We start from the raw sequence: 21,219 nt of genomic DNA, 5'->3' as shown, positions 1-21,219 counted from the left end.
CTAAGAAACTTTGTCATTTTCAACTCCTGACTATTTGATATGGAAAATAACTATCCAGGATTTGACAAAATGCAACCCATTCTCTTGTCCTTTTTCTGCACTTTCTAAGTTTTCCAATTAAAAAAAACCCACAGTCTCTTTCATATAACTTTATTATTTATTCGGTAAAACATTTATGGACAGTACTGTATCAGTCAAGCTGAAAGTCTATTTATTCAAGCATATTGCTTATTGTCATGCCATCTGAAAGCAAATGAATTTCCTTCATTTCACTGTGAAAGCACAAAGTAAATGACTGCTGAAGTAAACTATGTAAGTTTACTTTACTTGCTATTTTCCTGATGCTTTTTTACAGAAATATTGCTACTACCCCTTTTCCAGCCTATTTTTTTTAAACTTTTAATAGGCAAACACAATTTTAAACACAAAGACTGTTCACATCTCACCAACACATAAGACTAGTTTTGTTCAGTACAACACCGCAGTTAGTAAGGGTTGTAGTAATATGTTTTCTCTGTCTGTCTCACTCTGCCTCTGGTTAAATTAAAGGCTAAAGTTCAAGCACTGCCAGGGCTTTGGAAAACCTGAAAACAATTAGTCAATTGTAGGTTACACTTACAGGTGCTGCAGATGGGACAGTTTAAACATCTTTTGAGGAATTGCTGAAATTTTGTTCCTGTTCAGTTTCAATACTTGAAGTGTGGTAGACAAATTGTCAAAGGTACCAGGCTCCATAGAGGTTATTCGGTTACTGTTAATATACCTGTTGAAACAATGTCTTGAAGGTTAAATTTACAGTTATTTAATAAATTCTTAACACCAAGTAGTGAAACACAAAGCTCTTGTGGTGCTTAGTCATTTATAAATGGAATTTTTTCATATTAATTAGAGCTCTTGACAGCTTATTTTATAGTCAAAACAGTATTTCACCACCACCATTTCACTCTACTCTGCCAGAGTGTGATAATGGAAGAAGATAGTATGTGGCAATCCTGCTACTTTTTTATCATCCAGTATATCTGCATTGTAATATTCCTGAATAAGAACTGAAGTCTATTCACAAGAAGTCTATCAGACTCCATATAAATATAATATATATGGATATATATATATAGATATCTATATATAGAGATAGATATCGATATATCTATATATAGATATAAACATTATCCATGGGGAACTTAAATTCCTTTTATCACATAATTATTTCTCAAGAGATGCATCTATTTATTTCATCTCAAGATAATGGCCTCAGCTTTTTTTTTAATTAATTAAAACATCTCATTGTAACAACTCATATATTCAAGTTCATGTAAAACTAGACAGGTGAAAGTAGGAATACTTAATGTTATTACAATTAAAAGAATGTAGTATTAAGACACTAAATCTTAATAAACAGCTGCCAATCTAAATTATCCAACAAGATTTTTGAAAGTAACTGGGGGAAATAAAAAACCAATTTTTACTTACAGATACTTGAGTTGCAATGATGGAAATGATGAAATTTTTAGCTCTGATATGTTGTTGTTGCTCAAGTCTAAAGTTTCTAGCCTCTGAAATGGCTTCAAATGTTCAGACAAAATGTTGGCAATCTTGTTACTGGTCCTGAAATTTAAGGGCAGTAGGTAAAAGACTGTCATTTCCAGAGTAAACACACCTTAACTACACAAATCTGGCAAATGTCAGTTCTTAATTCTCCTACTTGAAAATCATTTTGAGTTACAGAAAAGCAATAAAGTATGTTCTCTATGCATAACATTAATCCAAAATCACAAATTGGAATAGTCTAAATAAATTTCCATTAATATTTCTTAAAATATAATTCCAGGAAACTATGAAAAAATGCAATATAATCAAATTACTGCAATTCATGGCTTTTAAAAAGAGAAGTAAAACTCTATAATCACCTATTTCTGAACAGCAGGAATATCTGGTACTTGCATGGAACAGTATGTCACAGTATTGTGATGAAATAAGATTAGAGCTGTTTTCTCCTTTAAACAAATTAATAATCACAGTAGCTAAACACAGTGTTAGGGGTTTTTTGAAAACTCCTTTGGCACGGAAGTCCAACTGTATTTCCAGAAAAAAAACACAGAGCTAGATTATAAAAGATGGATGACAGTGCAGCCTCCTGAAAAAATTCTATAATTGTGGAATTAGACCTCGTATTCTAACCTACAGATTTTTCCAATGAGTTGGCAAAGAACAAAACTCCTACATATTAGAGGTCATTACAGGAGTTTTGGACTTAATGTCTGGTCAATCTTCAGCTCAGCATCACACCCAATTCCACAACAAAAAGCATGTAACAATCTGAAGATGTGGGTATTGTATTGTATTGCCCCAAGGAACACCCCTTCTATTGCTTTCACACATGAACCTTTTCCAGTGACCCTATTTCATGTTCATACCCAGCAACCTACCAGTGTTTCCATCTCAGCTGCATAATCACACACACATATCAGCAACATTATTGCTCAGGGCTATGAGTACATAGGTGAAAGTAAATCATGACCAATTAAACAAATGTAACCTGAAATTATTCTTGTTACCTCATAAGTTCAAGTCAGTTCCAGCTGTGGTACATTCTATACCTTGTTTGATAACTACCAAAATTTAGGAGCTTTCCCCAGATCCTCCTAGAGATTGCAGGCAAATGCAATTTTAGTAAAACTATCAACAAGAATATGAATTCTGGAGGGTGCTTACTGGAAATACTTGCTCTGGATCAAACAGTAAGCCACACATTAGGGTAGCACGGACAACTCTCATTTATCCAACGGGTGTGGGGGAACTACTGCTCAAGACAAAAAAGTCCTAACTCACAAACCGAACCAGAAGTGAGATTAATGGGCTTTCTGACCACATATGGGAATGGGTAAGTGATCTTGCAGCCCCTCCAATGCTGAACTTGTATCATGTTTCATTCCTTAGGCTTTCTGGTAGAAGTACACTGCGTTTTTTAACTCTTAGCTGAAAGTATTTATAATAAATGGAAACAAATTACTTTAATAAAAAACAACAACAAACACCACCACCATGTGTCAGTTCCACCAGCCAAATAATAATGTGAGTTAGATAACAGATCATAGAGCCTTGCCTTTATGCATTAGTTTGTTTACAAGGTAATTACTAACAAGGTATTAAAACTGCCAATTACTTGAGTGACGAATAAAATTTTCCTTGCAGTAAAAGTGTGCTCCAGCAGAAGCCAGCAATTTCCTGAACTGCACGCCTCCTAAATTGCAGTGTGAAAGTGTTCAGTTATAAGACGGCTTGCACAGTACTGTCTTTGTGTCAGCATTGCTCCATAAAACAGAAATTCCTTACAACTGGCAGGATAATAGCCCCTGTATTACAAACTTTAGGTGGACTTAATGGAACCGAATAAAACCCTTACACTGTCTTCAGAGTAGCACTTAAACCAACTGGCAAATTACCTGACACAGACCAGGTTACAATAAAAACAACCAAACAAAAAATCTGGAGTTTGTTTGTTTCAGGAACATTTTTCTTTTTTGAAGACGGTGAAGCCATACTGAGGACTAATGAGCAACCTATTTTGCTCACTGAAATTGCATTACACATCATAGTCTTAGTCCACCTCACAATCAAAATCAAACCAGTCCTCACTGCAACTTCTTGCTTAATCATATTTGTAGAAGTTACTCAGTTGCAAAATAGCTGAATGGTTCACTCCCTATTGCTCCAACAGCCTAGTCCAGTTTCTCTTCAAAAGAATGTAAGTATAATAATTCACACCTGGACGATTATTCAGCACTGAAGATATCCAAACAGCTCTACTTTAAGACCCAACTTTATCTAACACGAAAAAGTTTAACTCTATTTTGATTTTTGTTCATAATCTTCACTTAAGCAAATTGAAAAAAACAATGTATTATCCTCCTCATAACTGCCAGATCACCATCAAAATTAGTCAGAAGGACACGTTTGAAAACAGAAGCCTATCTAACTGTCAAGACACAACCAAAGAGTATGTGCGCGGACACAATGACATAAAAGTTCTTTTACTGAGAGGAGGGTGGGAATAACAAAACCCAAAAGAAAATCTTTCTTGTGAAATGCCACTACTTCTGTGTTCAGACAAAAGGAGCTGCATGCCCCCATTGGTTTATTTTCACAGACCTTCCAGAGGAGATGACATAAGCAAAGATCCTCTGCACCAATAAAACCAGCACATCAAGTTCTGCCAGAAAGGAACCTACAGCAATTTGGTAACAATTTCTTCATGTAGAAGGAACAGCAACATGCTGCAGCTTCCTTACAACTTCTGTTATAACTAAGAGCATCAAGGAATGCAGATAAACCCACCAAAAGTATCTACAAGAATTTGAACGTGCCTTTTACAATTTGACTGCCTATACCCTGACTTGCAGCAGAAACTCCACAAACCAATGACCATGAGTCCATGCAGCCTGATTTAATTACTTTCACATAAGCCTGTGTGAATACCAGCTTAAGAGAGAATACCAGTTTTTCATTAGGGGTATGAGAAACCTTAGCTTTCTCTCTCAGCATTCATGACTTTAAATGCACCAGTAAGCCAGAAATCCTCTAACTGCCCTCTCAATCCTGACCTTAAGAGTCATTCTACATAACCAGCTACCACGTATCTGACATAATGGCTTGTACTTTCCTCACTCTGGGGAAATACAAAGCAGGTCAGAAACTTCTGTATTCATTCTGCTTAGCATCTAGTTAACACCTTTCAGATACAAAAGCTCTTAAGTGCTGAAACATCCCCCTCCCCTCAGTTTTTAAAGATCTGAGAGAGTCACACTGTCTCTCTTGATAAATACTATCAGTATAAAACGTTTTCTACCTAAGAAAAATATCCAGGAAACCTTCATGGTTCTGATGAGTTGCAACTCATCGTGCAGGTATTAACATGAAAAATCCAAGGCAGGAACATATTAGGACCTGAAGTCCTATCTTTTGTTTCTCTCTGAAATCTCACCACAAAAAAACCCACTCCTGTACTTCCAGCATAACTTTCTCTTCCAGCTATATCCAGATCTGCAGTGTGTTGAAAACTTCTTCATTGGATCTCCACCTACTATCCTGACAAAAAGTATAGGAGCCTGGAGGTAGAACAACCTGGTAAAAAAAAAGTTGTTCAAAAAGACAACTTTCGAGAAGAGTCCACGCAGCCTGTTCTGCGTAACTGTTAGATGTAAAGTAACTATCTTAACATGTGTATACCTGGACTAATAGAGTACCTCATGTCCCTCAACTAAGCCCTGAGAGGCAGAATAATCTGAATCACAAACAGGCAAATTAAACCATAGGGGAATCTCCTGCTGGAAAACAAGAGGATATGTAAAGAGGACAAAAAAAAGCCTTCTGCTAGGACTAGATGTATCTTTATGACCAGTGCTGAGGCCGAAACATGGAAATTCATGGATGCCTAGTCCAACATGACTACAGCTCTTTTGGAGGCAGCCGTATCAGAGTCCTTGCAAAACCAATGTGACTAGCCACTTCTGAGCCTGTTCTGGTGGTCTCCATTGAATACCACAGCAACTTTCAGCCTCCTTTTAAATTTTCTGGGTTTTTCACCTGTTCTTCCCATCCCTCACTAGGTGACATCATATTCACACAGCTGATATATTCTTTCTTGCACTCCCCCTCCTCTCCTCCCAAACTCCTTTTGGAGCAATGATGTAAACATACCGTGTGGAAGAAAACTGAAGCAAAATGAAAAAAACCTATATTAAATACAAAGGATCAAGCCTGTAATTGGAAGTGCTGGAAGATACACACCTTGTGGCTTTTATAAAAAAACTGGACAACTTTAAGGAACTCTTATCCCAAGAGCCTCAGTAACTACTACTCCAAGAAGAGCAAAAATGTTCTTTTTTTCTTCAATTTCCACTTGTTTGAACACTAAGCCATATTGTAATGAATAATTACATAATTTAAAATACTTAAATTGCAGTTTTAAGCTCAACACCAGCCTTACAAAAAAGCAGCCTCTGATATGAATGGGACTACATGCTCTTCTCACCATTAAGACATCCAACTGGATTGAATTAAGACAGCCTAACAGTTTTTTAATATTTGCAACTGTTAGTCATAGAAAGTGAAACTGTTTTTCTCCAAAAGTCAGCAGAAATAGAGCCCAGGTTCTGGCTCACTTCCAGTTCGACTGGTAGGTTTACAAGTCTGATGCCTCTTTCACACACGAGCTCCTTGCCTTCCTTGCGGCAAGCAGCTGCTCTTTTGAAGGTCTCCTTCATTCCAGGATCCATGGTTCTCATTCCTCTTTCAAGCCAGATGTCAGAAAGACTCTGCTTTTATATTTTGTGTTTTTTATGGTATATAGGCATAACACAGAAAATGAAAACTCAGAACTCTGCAGGCTACTGATCCCCTGTCCAAAAACTTGAAACCAAAGGTTTATTGATTCTCAAATCAAACATAAACTGGGAAAGGGGAAAGATGCAGACTGAAACAACTCTGTGATCAGATATGTTTTTATCATCAAAAAGAAGAAAGAGACAAATCCAAACCTTCAAACACATGATACTTCCATAACAATTCTTTTCTGATTCCAGTCATAGTACCAATATGCAACTAATTAAGTTTTCCTTCCAAACTCTCTTCTTAATACCCTGATGTCTGTTTCCAATTCAGTTTTCTGGTTTTTCCAAAATAATCACAAGTTACTTAACATGTGATAGGCAAGTGAATGTGTAAGCTCATCTCTTTATTTAATAACTATAAACAAAAGCAATGCAAGCATAATTATTTTTTGCAAGAGCTGACAACAGGAATAATAGCCCCTTGCACACTTGGTGAGTTGTGTGACAGTTAGTTAATGCTAAAATCTTGGAAAATTTTAAATATGACCTAGATAAAACCAACATAGTGCCCTCCAGTATTATAAATCTAAACTAACATATAGAGTTCCTAATTAAAGCACCTACTCTTTATTGTTGCAGACCAACCCTCCCTTTTAGATGGTCCAGACCAAAGTCTAGGCAGTTTAGACTGCACACCCTTCTACATGTACCCTTAACTTCAATCATCAATACAAGGTGAGAAATGTTGTCCCAGCCACTTCTCTTCCACTCAAGGCACAAGTGATTTCACTGCTCTATTGCAATCACCACCACCAATTCTCTAAACATAATCCAAACACTTATGCCTGACCTCTCAGTTTCATTCTCACCTTTCTCATCTTCCGTATCACATGCCCTACTCCTCTGTAAAATTCCTACCACTCTTTCACTTCATCATATCAGAACAGTGTTCTCTATTTTTGTAGTCCATTACTATCCTTTTTAATTCACCTTTTCCTTTACCACTATCACCAGAAAATAATGATGGACTTATCCACTGCAAACAGCTCATAAAATTTGCATTCTTTTCCATTCTCATTGCAAAAGCATTAATCTAGGCTCTCACTCCTTGTATTTTTATACAACAAACTCTGGGTTTCTATGTACTTCTTCTCTTTCCCATCATTCAGCCTAAATTGCTGCCATAAAAATTGAGTTTCCATGTCTGTAAGTCTGACTAAGCCAGGTTCCTTCTCAAATTCTTTCATTTACTTCCTCTTAAGTCTCCACAGCAAATGTCAAAGACTGCAAGAACTAATTCCAGTAAGTTCCTCGCTCTAGCTTTTTGCTCACAACTTCAGACCAAGTCACATATGGTTTACCACCACTCTCAGTTTCGGGACATTCTCCAAGTAGCCTTATGCCTGAAGCCCAGTCTGGCATTCCTCTATCCTTTCTTTCAATCCTTCAAAACAAACTCTTCCAGGCAGCATCCAGCTCTTAATCCTTCCCATAATAAAGTGGTAGCTGAAGAGATGACAAGGATGTAAAATATTTGACCAACATTTTCTTCATACTGGGATCCAGACTCCAGTTTAGTATGCTAGCTTTATAAACAAACAATACCACTTTCTCTGGCAAGCACAGCCAGGAAAGGCATCCACGCCTACTGAATGCAAGCTTTCATTTTCAGGAGTTTCATCTAAACATCTTTCTTGTGACTGCAGCTTTCTAGTTGCATACCAAGACAGTGCTCTCCTGGATTTTACACACAGCTTTTGCTCCCAGACCACTGTGAGATGACAAAGAGGCAAACTTCTCATACACACCCTTCTTGTCTTTACTGAAGGGCCTTCCCAGGGGTTTAAGTTACTGCCACAAAATGCAAACTATCACTCTCCTTTCCAAACTGTCAGCTGGGAAAAATGCATGATTTGAGTGTTTACTTCAATTAATTGAATTTTATTTCTCAATACAACTATCTGAAGCTTGATCTGGGATGTCCGTTATCACATAACATAGATTTTAAACAGAAAAGGAAAAAAAAAAAGAAAAAAAAAAGGAAAAAATCAAAAACATTATATCCCTCTCAACAGTAGATGGGATTAATTGCCACTTTTCTTCGGTAACTATGTTTCTGCATAAATAAGACAAGCAACCAGGCTAATCTTGGGCTGTAGAAAACCTTCAGAGAAGTGACTTTTGGACTCTGTTCATCATCTAACAAACACATGGTCACATTTCAAAAAACTGCTTCAATTTTGGCAGCACTTTGAACGATCCCAGAACTCAAAAGTGAATGGTCTCTGCCTCAAAGGTTTCCTGTAAAGATAGAGCTGGAGGATTCCCCCAGCACAGCAGAGAAAAACCTCTACCATGTCACATTTTCATTGTGTCTCTTATAAATAGAAGATTTCACATTCTAAAAAAAAAAGTGAAGCAGGAACCTAATATAAAACACACATTAATGTAAGACTTGAAAAACATTCCTGAACTGTGAATTATTCATGCACCCTTTAAATTCCACACCATGACTTTTGCATTTTCCTCTCTGGTTCTACTAAGACCAAATATTAGTTTGTATTCTAGACTAGCATGATCAGTCCTCACAATATAATAATTTGAATCACCTATGCCATACACTCTATTGCCTATAAATAAAATATCTTCTATTCAATAAAATGTAAAATTCACAATTTATTTAAAACACTCACTTCTTGAAAACTAGTCTAATGTTAGAATTTCACTATATGCACTTGAGCACGTACAGCTTTTCTAGTCCCTACTGACTGCAAGTGAATTACTACGGAATATGGATGTAGGTAAAGAGAAACAGGGAGGGTTCAATATTAGTTCTACACATCTGTTTTGATAAGAACAATAAATTCTAGTTGGAGAGGCAGGATACTTTAACACTTAAAGCTGTTCCATCTCTTCATAGTCACTGCAACCTTCCATTTTTCACAGTATTCAAGGATACAGTGTACTGATGATGTTGGATAGCGTATACAACTACATATTTTTTAAAATTTTACAAGTAAAAACAGCATTGGTTTCTTATTTAAACTCTATACTCAATCTTATATAACATTGCTGAATTTGCAATCAGTGTCTCTTCCTTACAAAATACTAGTAATATTAAAAGCAGTTAACATTTTTGGAAGAATTTTAAAGTGAAACTCCTATGCAAATATTAGTTGGCAGTTAAACACCAAAAGGACTTCTATACAACGCTATTGTACTTAGACTATTTAGTTGCAATCTATTTCTGGATTTTTACCCTTAGTCCACCAACTACAACTGCAATAGACCTAAAAGGCAGTATTAGTTTTCTTCCCATGTGTCAAGATCACTGGTTCAGGCAGATTTTTAGGATAAACAGGACAGAACTGATATATCTTGGATTAGCAATGTTATTAGAATGGAAACAATATTCAGAATTTTCACTTGTTCTCCTGGAATGAGGGCATTAGTGCCCATTTTTGTTCCTAACACAAAAGGAATCCACCTATCTTGGGAAAGTAAATTGTTTTTTCTCCAAGAAATGAAGAATTTTCTACTACAACCATTTAAAGCAATTCTCCATTAATTTAACCTATTTTACATTTACTTCAGGAATGCAAAGTAGAAAACTTCGAACATACTTCACTTCTAGGGATAGATAAATACACGTACATTACAGTGTGTGGTGTCTGCACATTATATACCTGTGGTAAGCAGCTGTTAAATCCAATACTCTCCTCAAATGTTGCCAGCACATGGGGGACCTGACCTCCTGGCTAGAGCTATTGTGGTAACAACCTCTGGCAAACACCTGAACTTTCCTCTTCCTGCCTTAATATACTGCTCTCTTCATGCCTTCTCTCATATAAGGTATATAAAAGGGCTTGGTGGTCTTGCAAAAAGAACACCCTGGAATTTAATTTTCAGAGACTTGATCTAAGCATCCTCACCAGATACAACCTGAACTACCACCCGTGTAGCTTACAGTAGTATCCAGATTCCCAGGAGGCTCACAAGCTCTCCAGTGACATCTAACAAGATACATACTTATCACGTGAATAAAATCATAGATACATCTCCATCCATGTAATAAGTGTGTGCCTGAATATCCTGGTATACTCACTCCTTCACACTGACACTTCTCCCAGGGTGGTGGTGAGGGGGTGTGCCCAATACTTTTCATTCCCAAGATGCTCAACCCTCAACTGGCATCAGTAAAAACAGAATGTTAGCATTGTTGTTTCATGTTACAGACAGACTGGGACCATGAGACTGGGAACATCTCCTGCTCTGGGTATATTTATCCTGAATAATTCATTAGTATGCAAATATCTCATTTAGATAAAGTATCAACTAGATAGCTAGATAGGTAGCTCCAGAAATGGAAACTGGACTAACATGATAATCCACCCATGCCTGTTTATATTCTTCAAAGAATTCAGGCATACATGGCTGTGTGGGGATACCTGGACTATTAGGGAGACATACCAGCAGTGTAATTTCTTCTGCAGGGCAAGAAAATTCTTGCAGGACAGGTAAAATTCTAAGGCTTCCCAGCTCAGTGAGAATTCTTAACAAGTCAAAGAAAAAAAATCTTGTAATAGAGCTTCTTCAACAATGAAGATATTGGCAAGAAAAGAGGGTATCACTTCTATAGCATTCCTTGAAGATTCTTTGGAAAAAAACAGCTGACTTTTCAACTGACAGTAATGAACCAACATATATGTATCTCATATGAAACATAATCAAACTGAGTTTCAGAAGACTATCATCACTCTCTTTTTGGCTATTATTTGAAAGCCAGAACAAAGACTCAGCATGGAAACTGGTTTACTTTGGAAAGGCTTTACAACCTCTTTTCTTTACAGACATTTAAAAAGGAGAAAGTCATCAGATGTTTCCCTGAAGAGCGGTTCTAAAACTTACATTCTAATTGTTCCATATGTGTTCTCTTCGCCTGACTTAAGATATATTAACTCAGTTCGATTCAATCCCTTCAAATAACATTCACCACAGAAAAAACAAATGCACGTATATTTTCACTTCTAAAACATAAGTGTTATTAGATTGTGTATTTGTCCACTTATGCTACCAAAACACTATACATATTGTTATGCTAAACAGCTGTATGTTTATTCTCTTAAAGGTCTTTTCCAACTTAAATGATTCTAAGATTCTACTCTATGTTTTAAAGAAAAGCTGAGCAAAAGAGACAAGATATTTTATTTTTGAACAATACAATGTCACTCTAATTTTATGCTCTATCATCATCTAATTTGATACAGAACAAACAATTATCTTAACTATTGTAGACTGGAACTTGTAAGTTAACATGAAACATTAAAATAATTATTTCGGACATATTAAACTCCAGGAATCTCTGCTGTAGTCGTAGAATAGGTATTACATCTCAGTTGCAGCACAAATACATTCAGTAATCTTCTTATCCACACACAGAATTAGAATGAAAACAAGTAACACCCAACCAGAGTAACTTTAACTGCACTGTAGTGCGATAAAAGGTTTTAGAAAATACTTTTTTTTTCCTTTCAAGTGTTAACATATGCGGTGCATAGCACAGATCTAACAAAGATTTTTCCATGTTTGACCACCTGAGCAAATGCCCCAAGCCAGGGACCTAAGGATATGAAACAAACAATTCAACAGTCACTGACAATAATTTATTCTCTCAAAGGAATACCAAAATTTTTGCACAGCTGCACAGGAATGATTTTAGGTTCCTCTAAACCTGTTCAGTTTCCATGAGTAGGAGAAATGCTAAGAATTCAGAGGTAAAGTAAGACGATATAAACCACTTTATTATGCTAATATTTCTAGCCTTGTGGTAAAAAAGACCTAGCAAGCTGGTAACATACATATATATGTGTGTGTGTATATAAGAAATATAGTCTTTAAATCAATTAGATGCTACAGAATGTTATGCCAGTGTAAAAGTAATGCCAATACTACTGCAAAATAAAAGATGTGCTTAAATTCAACAGTTATTTTTCAGACACCATCTGCTTTTTCTTTCATTCTTTTCTGATTCTGATCTGTAAGAAACCACATCAGTATCAAATGTCACTTAGTTCTTATTCAAACAGAGTAGCCCAGACACAGCGGCTGCACCAGCTGACTTGGCTGACCTAGGCCTAGAGTGAAAACAAACCCCTATAAATCACCAGATGTAAGCAATTGAATAGTGATCAATTTAATTAACTGAACAGCTTTCCAAAGTTTATTGTATTGTTTTAACCCTTCAGGATTCTTCAAGAAAGGTAACTTGCAATTTGTATTCAGGGACAGGATTTGGCCAGGGGGCTACATATTAAAAGCTTTAGCCACTTTAGATTCCCACTGATGAAACACAAATCCCACACACGAAAACCAGGTCTTTTCTTTTTTTCTACACCTTCCTTCAACAGTTTATTGAAACTAAGTCACATAAAAAAATCCAACTAATTTATCATTAAAACATCAGGAATAAGATTCCCTTTAAAATCAACTGTTTTGGTTATGGGCCCTATATGCCCTTTACAACTTTATACTCACATTACAAATGAACACCAAGTAACCTACTCATTTCTTTCATGAACATGGACACAATCTGCTGTCACAATTTTATGTATTACCTGCAGTCATGAAAAAATGTGCCACATTAAAATGGGCTCAAAAATTTTTTCAAGACATTGGCAGAACATCTTCTAACCTAGATACTTGCTCTGAAGCTGCATCCCAAGGGGATTTCCCTGTATTGGCCAGTGAAATTAATGGGATTCTGCTTTGATTTAACACATCAGGAACTCAGCCAAGATGCATAATGACAGAATGTAAGTCTTGTTTTAAAGACAGCACTGTACAAGTCTGTGTAACATTTATGGATGCTTGTACAGTGCCTAGCACAACAGGACTGAGGCTTCTGGGCACTACCACAACATAAATTAATTGTAATGCAGTCTTTGTACCTGGGAAGCACAAAAACGATGGGGATTAAGCTCAATTATATACATTTAAAAAAACTACTAAATAATATGACATAATCAGCTTCCTAACCACAAGCTGCTCTATTTCCAATTATTTTACTTTAATCTCTGTAATGCACACAATTCCATGAACCCTGTAGAGTTAGTTCCACTAACCAGGGACAAAAGTAAGATCTACTTACAAAGACAGAAGGGTTATATTTGCTGAGACTGGTCCCAGATCTGGAATGATCTCCAGCTCATTGTTGTTCAGCTTCCTATTAATATTACAAAAGGGAGAGTTAGCTTTGATGTTAATCAGAAATATGTGCATTGAACTTGCTAAACTGCTGAACTGTGTCACCTCAAAATTAAAAAACAATTCCAGTTTCACTTAATGTAAAATATCAGAACAGCACCTTTGTTGTTCAAGCAACCATCCCTAGAGAAATAACTATACAATAAGCATACACAAACACCAGTTGGGTATTTTTGGTTGGGGTTTATGTTTTGGTATGGTTTTTAATTAAGACAAATTAACTTACACTTCCTGAAGACTATGAAGGTGATCCAAGATACCAGTCTTGATTGAAGATAATTTGTTGTGACTTAAGTCCCTATGAGGTTACAAAAATAAACACCCTGTCAGTTTTGCCATACAATATCAGGTAAAGCAGCACAATTTCAATCCAAATTATGTTCTTACTTGTCTCCAAGTACATAAAAAGATTATTTCATATTAGTAAAATTGTAATAGAAACTAATTTGCTCATACAAGGTATAAATATACAGATACAAATGCAAATACCTTGATTGTTGCAAGCATTATCAAAGAAATTCCTAGTATTTCTGAACAGTATAGAACTGTTCACTGGAACGTGCATAGGACCCATGGAAAACATCTTATATTTTGACTCAGATACCCCAAGAATCCCTCTCCCACACCCCCTCACAACAGAAGATTTGGTTACAACAACCTCTTGGTTACTTCAACAAGGAAATTCAAAAAACAACAGTCATTGCAGTCTCACTCCTTGGGTTAACCATATTTCACTCTTCTCACCCACATGCATAGCTCATACACAACGAGGACTGTCCATAAACCACAAATAACCAAATTTAATAGAGATCTTAAGAAATAGCAGAAGACAACAGACATAGCAAGGACTAATTCTGAGTTTTAAGATGTCTGTGTACTAGTGATATTAATATCCCACTTAACTGCACTTGAAGAAGTAGCTCAAACACTTAGCTTGTGCCACATTGCATTGAAGATCCCCAGTATATATTGATGCAGTTTGTAAGTAATTGTTATCACCTTTGTAATGTTTGCTACGAAACAAGCCAGGTACTAAAAATGCAACACTTGTTGACCACAAGAAATACTTTTCCTTACAGTGCCATACATCTTTACCCTCTCAAACACTTGACACCATACAAGAGTCCTAAGAAATTTTAGCTGTACCTCAGAAGTACTGGAAACATAACAGAAATAAGAGTGACCGTAAAGTAAAAGACAGAAAAGCTAACTGCAGGAATGCAAACCTGCACATCTCTAAACCTCACAGACTCACAACTGACCTTGTAACCATGACTAGCTCTGTTGAAGGCCTCCCCCTTCTCAGTCACTCACCCCACCAACACGAGCATTTTTCTGTTCCCATACTACAGATTATCACTACCTCACCAGCATCAATCCAGCCATCTGCAAGCATTTATTCCAAGTTAAAACACTGCATTTATCCAAGCCAACTAACAAAACCAACATTATTTTTAATGAGTTCTTAAATTCACTCCAGTGAGCGTTTGTAACGCAGATATATAAAAAAATTTTCAGCACACCTCAGTAGTGAGTAGCTGCAGCATCAGGTAAATGGTGCTTTAAAAAGCATCCTTTTGAAAAAAATATTGCTCACACTCCATGACACTTTTCCCCATGCTAATTAAGCACTAAAGAGTCATCCACCCTACCTGGGGTCCTCATTAAGCCACACAGGTATGAACTGTTATTTCAAGTTGAATCTACAAGGAAACTACACGATTCCTCACTTTTTCTGGGTAAGATGACTCAATACAGTCATCCATGCTGAGGATGCCAAACACAGGCCTGACTGCCATAGGCATGTCTACTCTCCATCCACAGTTCCAGAAGTGAAGAAAGCTGATGAACAGCATATCCCTGCTGCACACAGACCAGAACTGGCTTAAATGAAGCCAAGTTCAGTGTCTGTGCTAAGTATTCTGCTCTGTGACTAAGCCCTGAAAACCCACAGATCCAGAGAACTCCAGTTTCCCTGGACCCATGACTCCACATCTTCAGACACAGGTGTAATACTGCAACCCAGCCAGGCACCTAGGTTTCCTCAGCAGAACATGTGAATAGTAAAACTGTTTTAGATTCTCCCAACTGACTTGATCAATGTTGCAAGGACAGTTTCATTGTCACTCTTGTTCCTTCTTGCAGCTGGCAGTTAAAAAAAGCCCTCAGTAACTATAAAAATTAAGTATAAAAAATAATCCCAGGCACACACGGGTATGATGTGGGGTACCACCAGTACTCATCTGTAAGGTGTGATCTGAGCCAGCCAACTGGACCAGACCCAGTGGGTTGATGAGCTGTGGCACCAGAGCATGGCTCAGGGCCACAGGCAGGGAAAAAGAGATGCGCTTGCGTTTCCCAAGCCAGGGCTGCACAGGAGTGCGCACAGGGCAGAGCTGCAGGTGTGAATGGCATTTTCCAGAACAAAAGAAGAGGGCTGAGGGAGAGCCACCTACAGAAGGGGAACACACTCTACTCAGGTGGCAACAGAGGGGATGTTTTCAGAGACTTAACTCTGGCCTCAAGCACCTAATATATATGTATATTTATCTGTGCCTTCTTTCAGGTGTGTAAACCCCTACAGATTTTCCTCTTAACAAGAGAAAACCAATATAGTGTCAATGTTTTCAAAAGCCCACTAATTTTAGTTTCATCATTATGATTTCGAGTTCTGCATATTAGGTTAACCACACTAAAGTTGGAGGACTGCATCTTTCACTGCTTAAAAATCTAGTGCAAACATTCTCCAGGCCATACACTGGAGAAAAATCCCTTTGTTTAACATCTGAAGGCATTAGTTTCACAGATTGGAAATTCTCACACTGTATTCTTAAGTGTAAACACTGAAAAAGCATGCTGCTACAAAAATCTAGACAGCAATCTAACTTGGTTCTTAAAGGCAGAGACAGTTTTTGCCCTTAATTCAATATTTGGCTTTAGTCTGAAAGGACTGTAAGAACTATGCAAATAAACAGCCAAAATTCAGTTAAGTTATGGCTGTTAGTGCCTACCATGTTACTGTTGTTCACGCTTAAGACAAGACCTAGGAATCAGTAATTATTACAACAAAGAGTTTTCAACATTAGTGCTAAAAACCTGCATTTCTTCATTTCATCTAAAAACTCTGCAAAAGGTTTATTTAAGGAATATTTGCCTAAAGGACCTACCAGACAGTAACAGACGTGAGTAGATTTGTTCTGCTGGAGTTATAACATGTTTAAAAAAAAAAAAAATCTGGCAGAGTCCTTAAACTATAAAAATCCTGCAATTACAACCACTGCTGTGCATGATCACCACACTGGAGCCAGACACTTTCACTCATAGCTCAAGCTCACATCCATCTGGAGTCTATCAAGGCAACTGTGAGCGTAACTAACACTAGGTTTCAAACTACTTTTTTTTGTGTTTGTTTTTTAACACTAAAGATACATTCACATTTTCCAAGTAGCACCTACTTTAAAAAATACATACATAAAAACATCTTATGTTTGGTTTACTTACAGCAGGTTGTCAAATACAAGATGGAAAAAAATCCCAAAGTAAAAAACCAACAAAACATGCCCAACCCTCCAGACAATACTGAATTGCCTGTTTCATGCAGTATATATGGTTGTCTACCAACAGCTGCATAAAATACGTATTATAAATATTTTATTAAACATTACTTCAGTACTACCACCATAGGAAACTTCATGAAAATTCAGGAAAAAAAGCCTTGCAAGAACATTTTTAGTTCAATCAGAGTGGTTGGAAGTGAACCAAGAGTTAAAATATTTGGCTTTTACTAATAATCTAACTGAAGCTTCAGCCTGTAGAAGTCTCTCAAACTTATAAGCACTGGATTGGCACAATTTTTTTAAATACAAAAATCTATCATCCCAGTTGCAAAGCTACAAGTTTATTTCAGGCCAATGAATTTCTCAACATACCTAAAACAAGTACAGAGAAAAAGTCGGGAAATTAAATTTTATTTCTCCTTCACAGAAATGGAACTGACATTGTTGAAACATTATTACTCTGTGTTTTCCATTTCTGAATTTTCCTTGTATGTTACAACCAAATTGCAAGGGAGCAGAAAATTCCCTCTGTGATTACTTTTGCCACTAGAATTTCAAAAGTCACAGAAGATAGAACAGAACACACTCTGAAACGTCAGAAACCAGAAACATATTAAGGAATTCTTTATAGCAGTTCTAAGAATATATACCTGTTCTTCACTTTGCATTTCTAATAGAAGTGACTGGACATTTAAGAAGAATTGCCTCCACTTGAGAAGGCATGCCATAGTTTTACCCTCTGAGAACCTGTTCTATGAAAGAAACTATTCTCTATGTTCCATTATGTTTGTATGACCATCTTTCATAACTCACAAGTCTCCACATTAGCTGAAATTCAGCTCTGAACATCAATGTGTGAATAAAAACTGAAAGGAAGCCTAATGCATAGAGGGAGAAGGCAAGTGCTTCTTCACACATTTTATGGATGTAACTTTTAGACTCTAACTTAATTTACGACACTTAAGTTACAATTATCATCTTCTTCCATAGAGAACTCAGAAACCTGAGCCCCAAGTCAAATTTTAAAATGCAAATCCAGCAACAGTTCCTTAATCAGTCCCACTGGGGCCTATAGAGCTGCTAATTCAGCAGAAATCAGCAGAGCTGAAAAACAAAAAGCCAGGCTGTAGCTGTTTTAAGACACTGATCCAAAGTGACTCATAAATCAGCTTGCTATGTTCAAGCTTTAGTCTGGAAAATATTGAAAAACAGCTGTGAAAACCATACAGCTTTTTTTCTGGCAATTCTGGTAGAGAACTAGAGGATTTATAAAATGTAAATACTAGAGATGTAATACAAACATAAGTGAAAACCATTTTTCAGACTTTCCCTCCTGCCCCACCGACAGTTCTAGCATTCCTGAGTGAACCTGGCAAAGGGTACTGCAGTGCCAGTGGGAGTTTGCACACATGGAGGACGCTGGCCAATGCTCAACACTCTTCCTCCTCCTCAAGCTCTAATTCCACATTCTTACAATATCAAGATACACATCCTGGAATTAAATGGAAATCCAACTTCAAAATTATCTGTACACAAAGCCAGTACAAATGTTTATCAGTTTCCAGCAGACTGTTATCTCTCACGAAGACAAGGTAATAGAAGAAGGTATTTTTGGCTAAAATCACAGTGAAGTTGGCAATTATAGCCTGTTTAAAATCCACTTTGTGAAGCTGCTTTCATACAAGGCAGTAGACTCACACCTGCCACCAAGAAGAACTCAGGTTATTTTTTTTTCCCCTCTTAGTCCGTTCTAAGGTCACTCTCATTTTATTTCAGCAGGGAATTTGAACAAAAGAAGGCATGAAAGAATGCAGCAGGAGTTTCCAAAACCTGCTCTCCAGATGGGCGAGTACAGATGGGCAGAGGGAGGAATAAAGCCAAAAATGGGCCTAGACCTTCTCAGGCAGAAGAGTCTTCACTCTGCTGCTTGGGGGTCTCGCCTGCATGTGTTGAGAAAGTGATAAAAAAACTGTTGTTTTCTCAAGAGGACTGGAAAGTCTGCAATTAAACTACCAGCCTTTGGCTATACCCACTACAGAGTTTCATGGAAAACATAGTAGACATATAGCAATAAAATTCATAAACAGTCTTTTATAATTCATAACGTGCAGTTTGTCGCAACAATAATCCAGACAAGTCAAACTTTTTTTTGCTTATGTAAAACTGAACTCATTTATTATCAGACTGCACGATCCCAGGTACTGAGGTAGTTGGAGGTAACAGACAACGCCGCACTTTTCCTTGCTCTTATTAAGAGGGGAAGGAAGAAAGAGCTGGGTACTTCTAAGGCATTTGTCACAAACAAAAGAAGTATTTACACAAAAGCGGCCAGACCACATGGTTTGGTGACACCTACAAAGATGTACTTCTGTGAGTTTAAAAGCAAGTGACACAGCTGTCCAATGAGTAATCACAGCAGGGTTTCTTACAACAGACCAAAGCTTATTTATACAAGCGGAACCTATTTTCTCACACTTTTAAAGGAATGTGAACTTACATAAGGGCAATTTACACTACCAAGGGAATTCTAATTAGAAAAATGTCCCTTGTGCTAACAAAAAAAAACTCCTGCAATGTGTTTTATTGTCTCGCGGGAGCATAAGTGGAAAAGACAAATTTGGATTACTGATAGCAAAAAAGCAACTCTAAAAAAATGAAAAGTTCTAGTGTTTTTATTTACCACATCTGAATTTCAACAGCACTCATGTATGCTAAGAAACTAAACTATAAAGCTTATCTTGTATCAAAATCAAACACTTAGGTTTTGTCAAAAAACTTTAGTGGGCATATACTGAAACAGCTCAAAAGGGTAAGAAGGATGAAATATAATAGAAAGCAAAATCAGTTGTTGAATGTAAAGCAGATCCTGTAGTAGACCCGTATGTTTCAGTCACATAAGCTAAAAAAAAAAAAGTTTCTTTCCCCTCACACTTTCCTATACCAGTCCTGGAAATATTCAACTCCCAGAGCCATGCCTGTGTTCAGTTCCATATGGTGTCAATACAGCCATCCACATTCATGAGTAAAGCAGCATGACCTCCAGACGAGGCAATTGAACAGAATTAGCCACAACTAATTGAAAGTCTTCCTGTTTACTTTAAAGCCCTTATCTCGATCTGCTTTGAAAATGTAATAGAAAATTAATACGACTAATATAGAAGATCTTTCACTGACAAGCGATTAAAAACAAATGTGAGAAGTCCCTCGGCCATTTCCAAGTTTTTAGAAAGCCGACCTAATTTATGTCTTTGCTATAAAAGTTTGTCACTGAAAGTAACTTTTCCCCAGGTAGCACTTGGCTTCGCGCTGCCCTGCCAACCCAAGTCAGCTCGGCCACTGCGCGCTACGGGGCCGAGCGGGCCCGCACCATCGCCAGCGCAGGAACTACCCGGTTAGGAATGAAGGGCTGCACGAAGAAAACCGAATAGACATTTCCCGACACACCGATCAGCATTAACGTGATCATCACTACACGTTGGCCAAGAGAGTCCACAGAACTTTTTCCCGGCCCTCTCCGACACCGAGCAGCACTCCCGGGCCCGTTTCAGCCGGGCGCTTATCGCCACCTCCGTTCGGGGCCGCAGCCCGCCCCAAGGGACGCTGTCCCGCTGACACCCGGCCGCGGCCCCAGCGCACCTCGCTGCCGCCACCGCACCCGCGCTCCCGTCACAGCCCGCCCGTCCGCGGCCCCGGGGGCAGAAGATGGCGGGCGGGCGGGCGGACACGGGCCGGTGCCCCGAGCCCGCCACGGTGCCCACCGCCCCGATACTCACAGCTGCACCGCCCCCCGCGGCAGCCGCTCGGGCAGCCGGCTCAACTCCAGGCGGCTGCAGGCGACGAGGTGCCCAGCGCAGCGGCAGGGCGCGGGGCAGCGGGCGGCGGCGGGGCGGCCGCCCAGCAGCAGCGGCAGCAGGAGCAGCGCCGGGAGCACGGCGGGCGCCGTGCGGGGCCGGCGGAGCATGGCGGGCTCGGAGCCGCTGCCCGCGCTCCCGTCCCTGGCGTTCCCCCCACTGACGGAGCCGAGCGCGGCACGACCTCCTGCTTCTCAGCGCGGGTGGCGGCTGCCGCTC

The 21,219-nt window shown here is 38.3% G+C and overlaps 1 protein-coding gene across 2 annotated transcripts in view; it reads right to left on the bottom strand.

Annotated features, from left to right (window-relative positions):
* LRIG3 (leucine rich repeats and immunoglobulin like domains 3) overlaps positions 1-21,219 on the bottom strand; it is a 282,893-nt gene that overhangs the window by 16,143 nt on the left and 245,531 nt on the right. Inside the window, exons 1-5 of one of the 2 annotated variants that reach the window (XM_033059167.1) lie at positions 20,923-21,110; positions 13,819-13,890; positions 13,477-13,551; positions 1,471-1,605; positions 620-763 (exon numbers count right to left, since the gene is read on the bottom strand). In XM_033059167.1, the coding sequence (XP_032915058.1) occupies positions 620-763; positions 1,471-1,605; positions 13,477-13,551; positions 13,819-13,890; positions 20,923-21,110 (614 nt within the window). Of the gene's footprint in view, positions 1-619; positions 764-1,470; positions 1,606-13,476; positions 13,552-13,818; positions 13,891-20,922; positions 21,111-21,219 lie in introns of those variants that run through there. The other variant, XM_033059168.1, reaches the window with a different exon arrangement.

The sequence above is a fragment of the Catharus ustulatus genome, chromosome 4 (assembly GCF_009819885.2).
Source record: "Catharus ustulatus isolate bCatUst1 chromosome 4, bCatUst1.pri.v2, whole genome shotgun sequence".
Taxonomy (NCBI): Eukaryota; Metazoa; Chordata; class Aves; order Passeriformes; family Turdidae; genus Catharus; species Catharus ustulatus.
The sequence above is the reverse complement of the archived record's forward strand: the minus strand, read 5'-3'. Positions and strand labels throughout refer to the sequence as shown.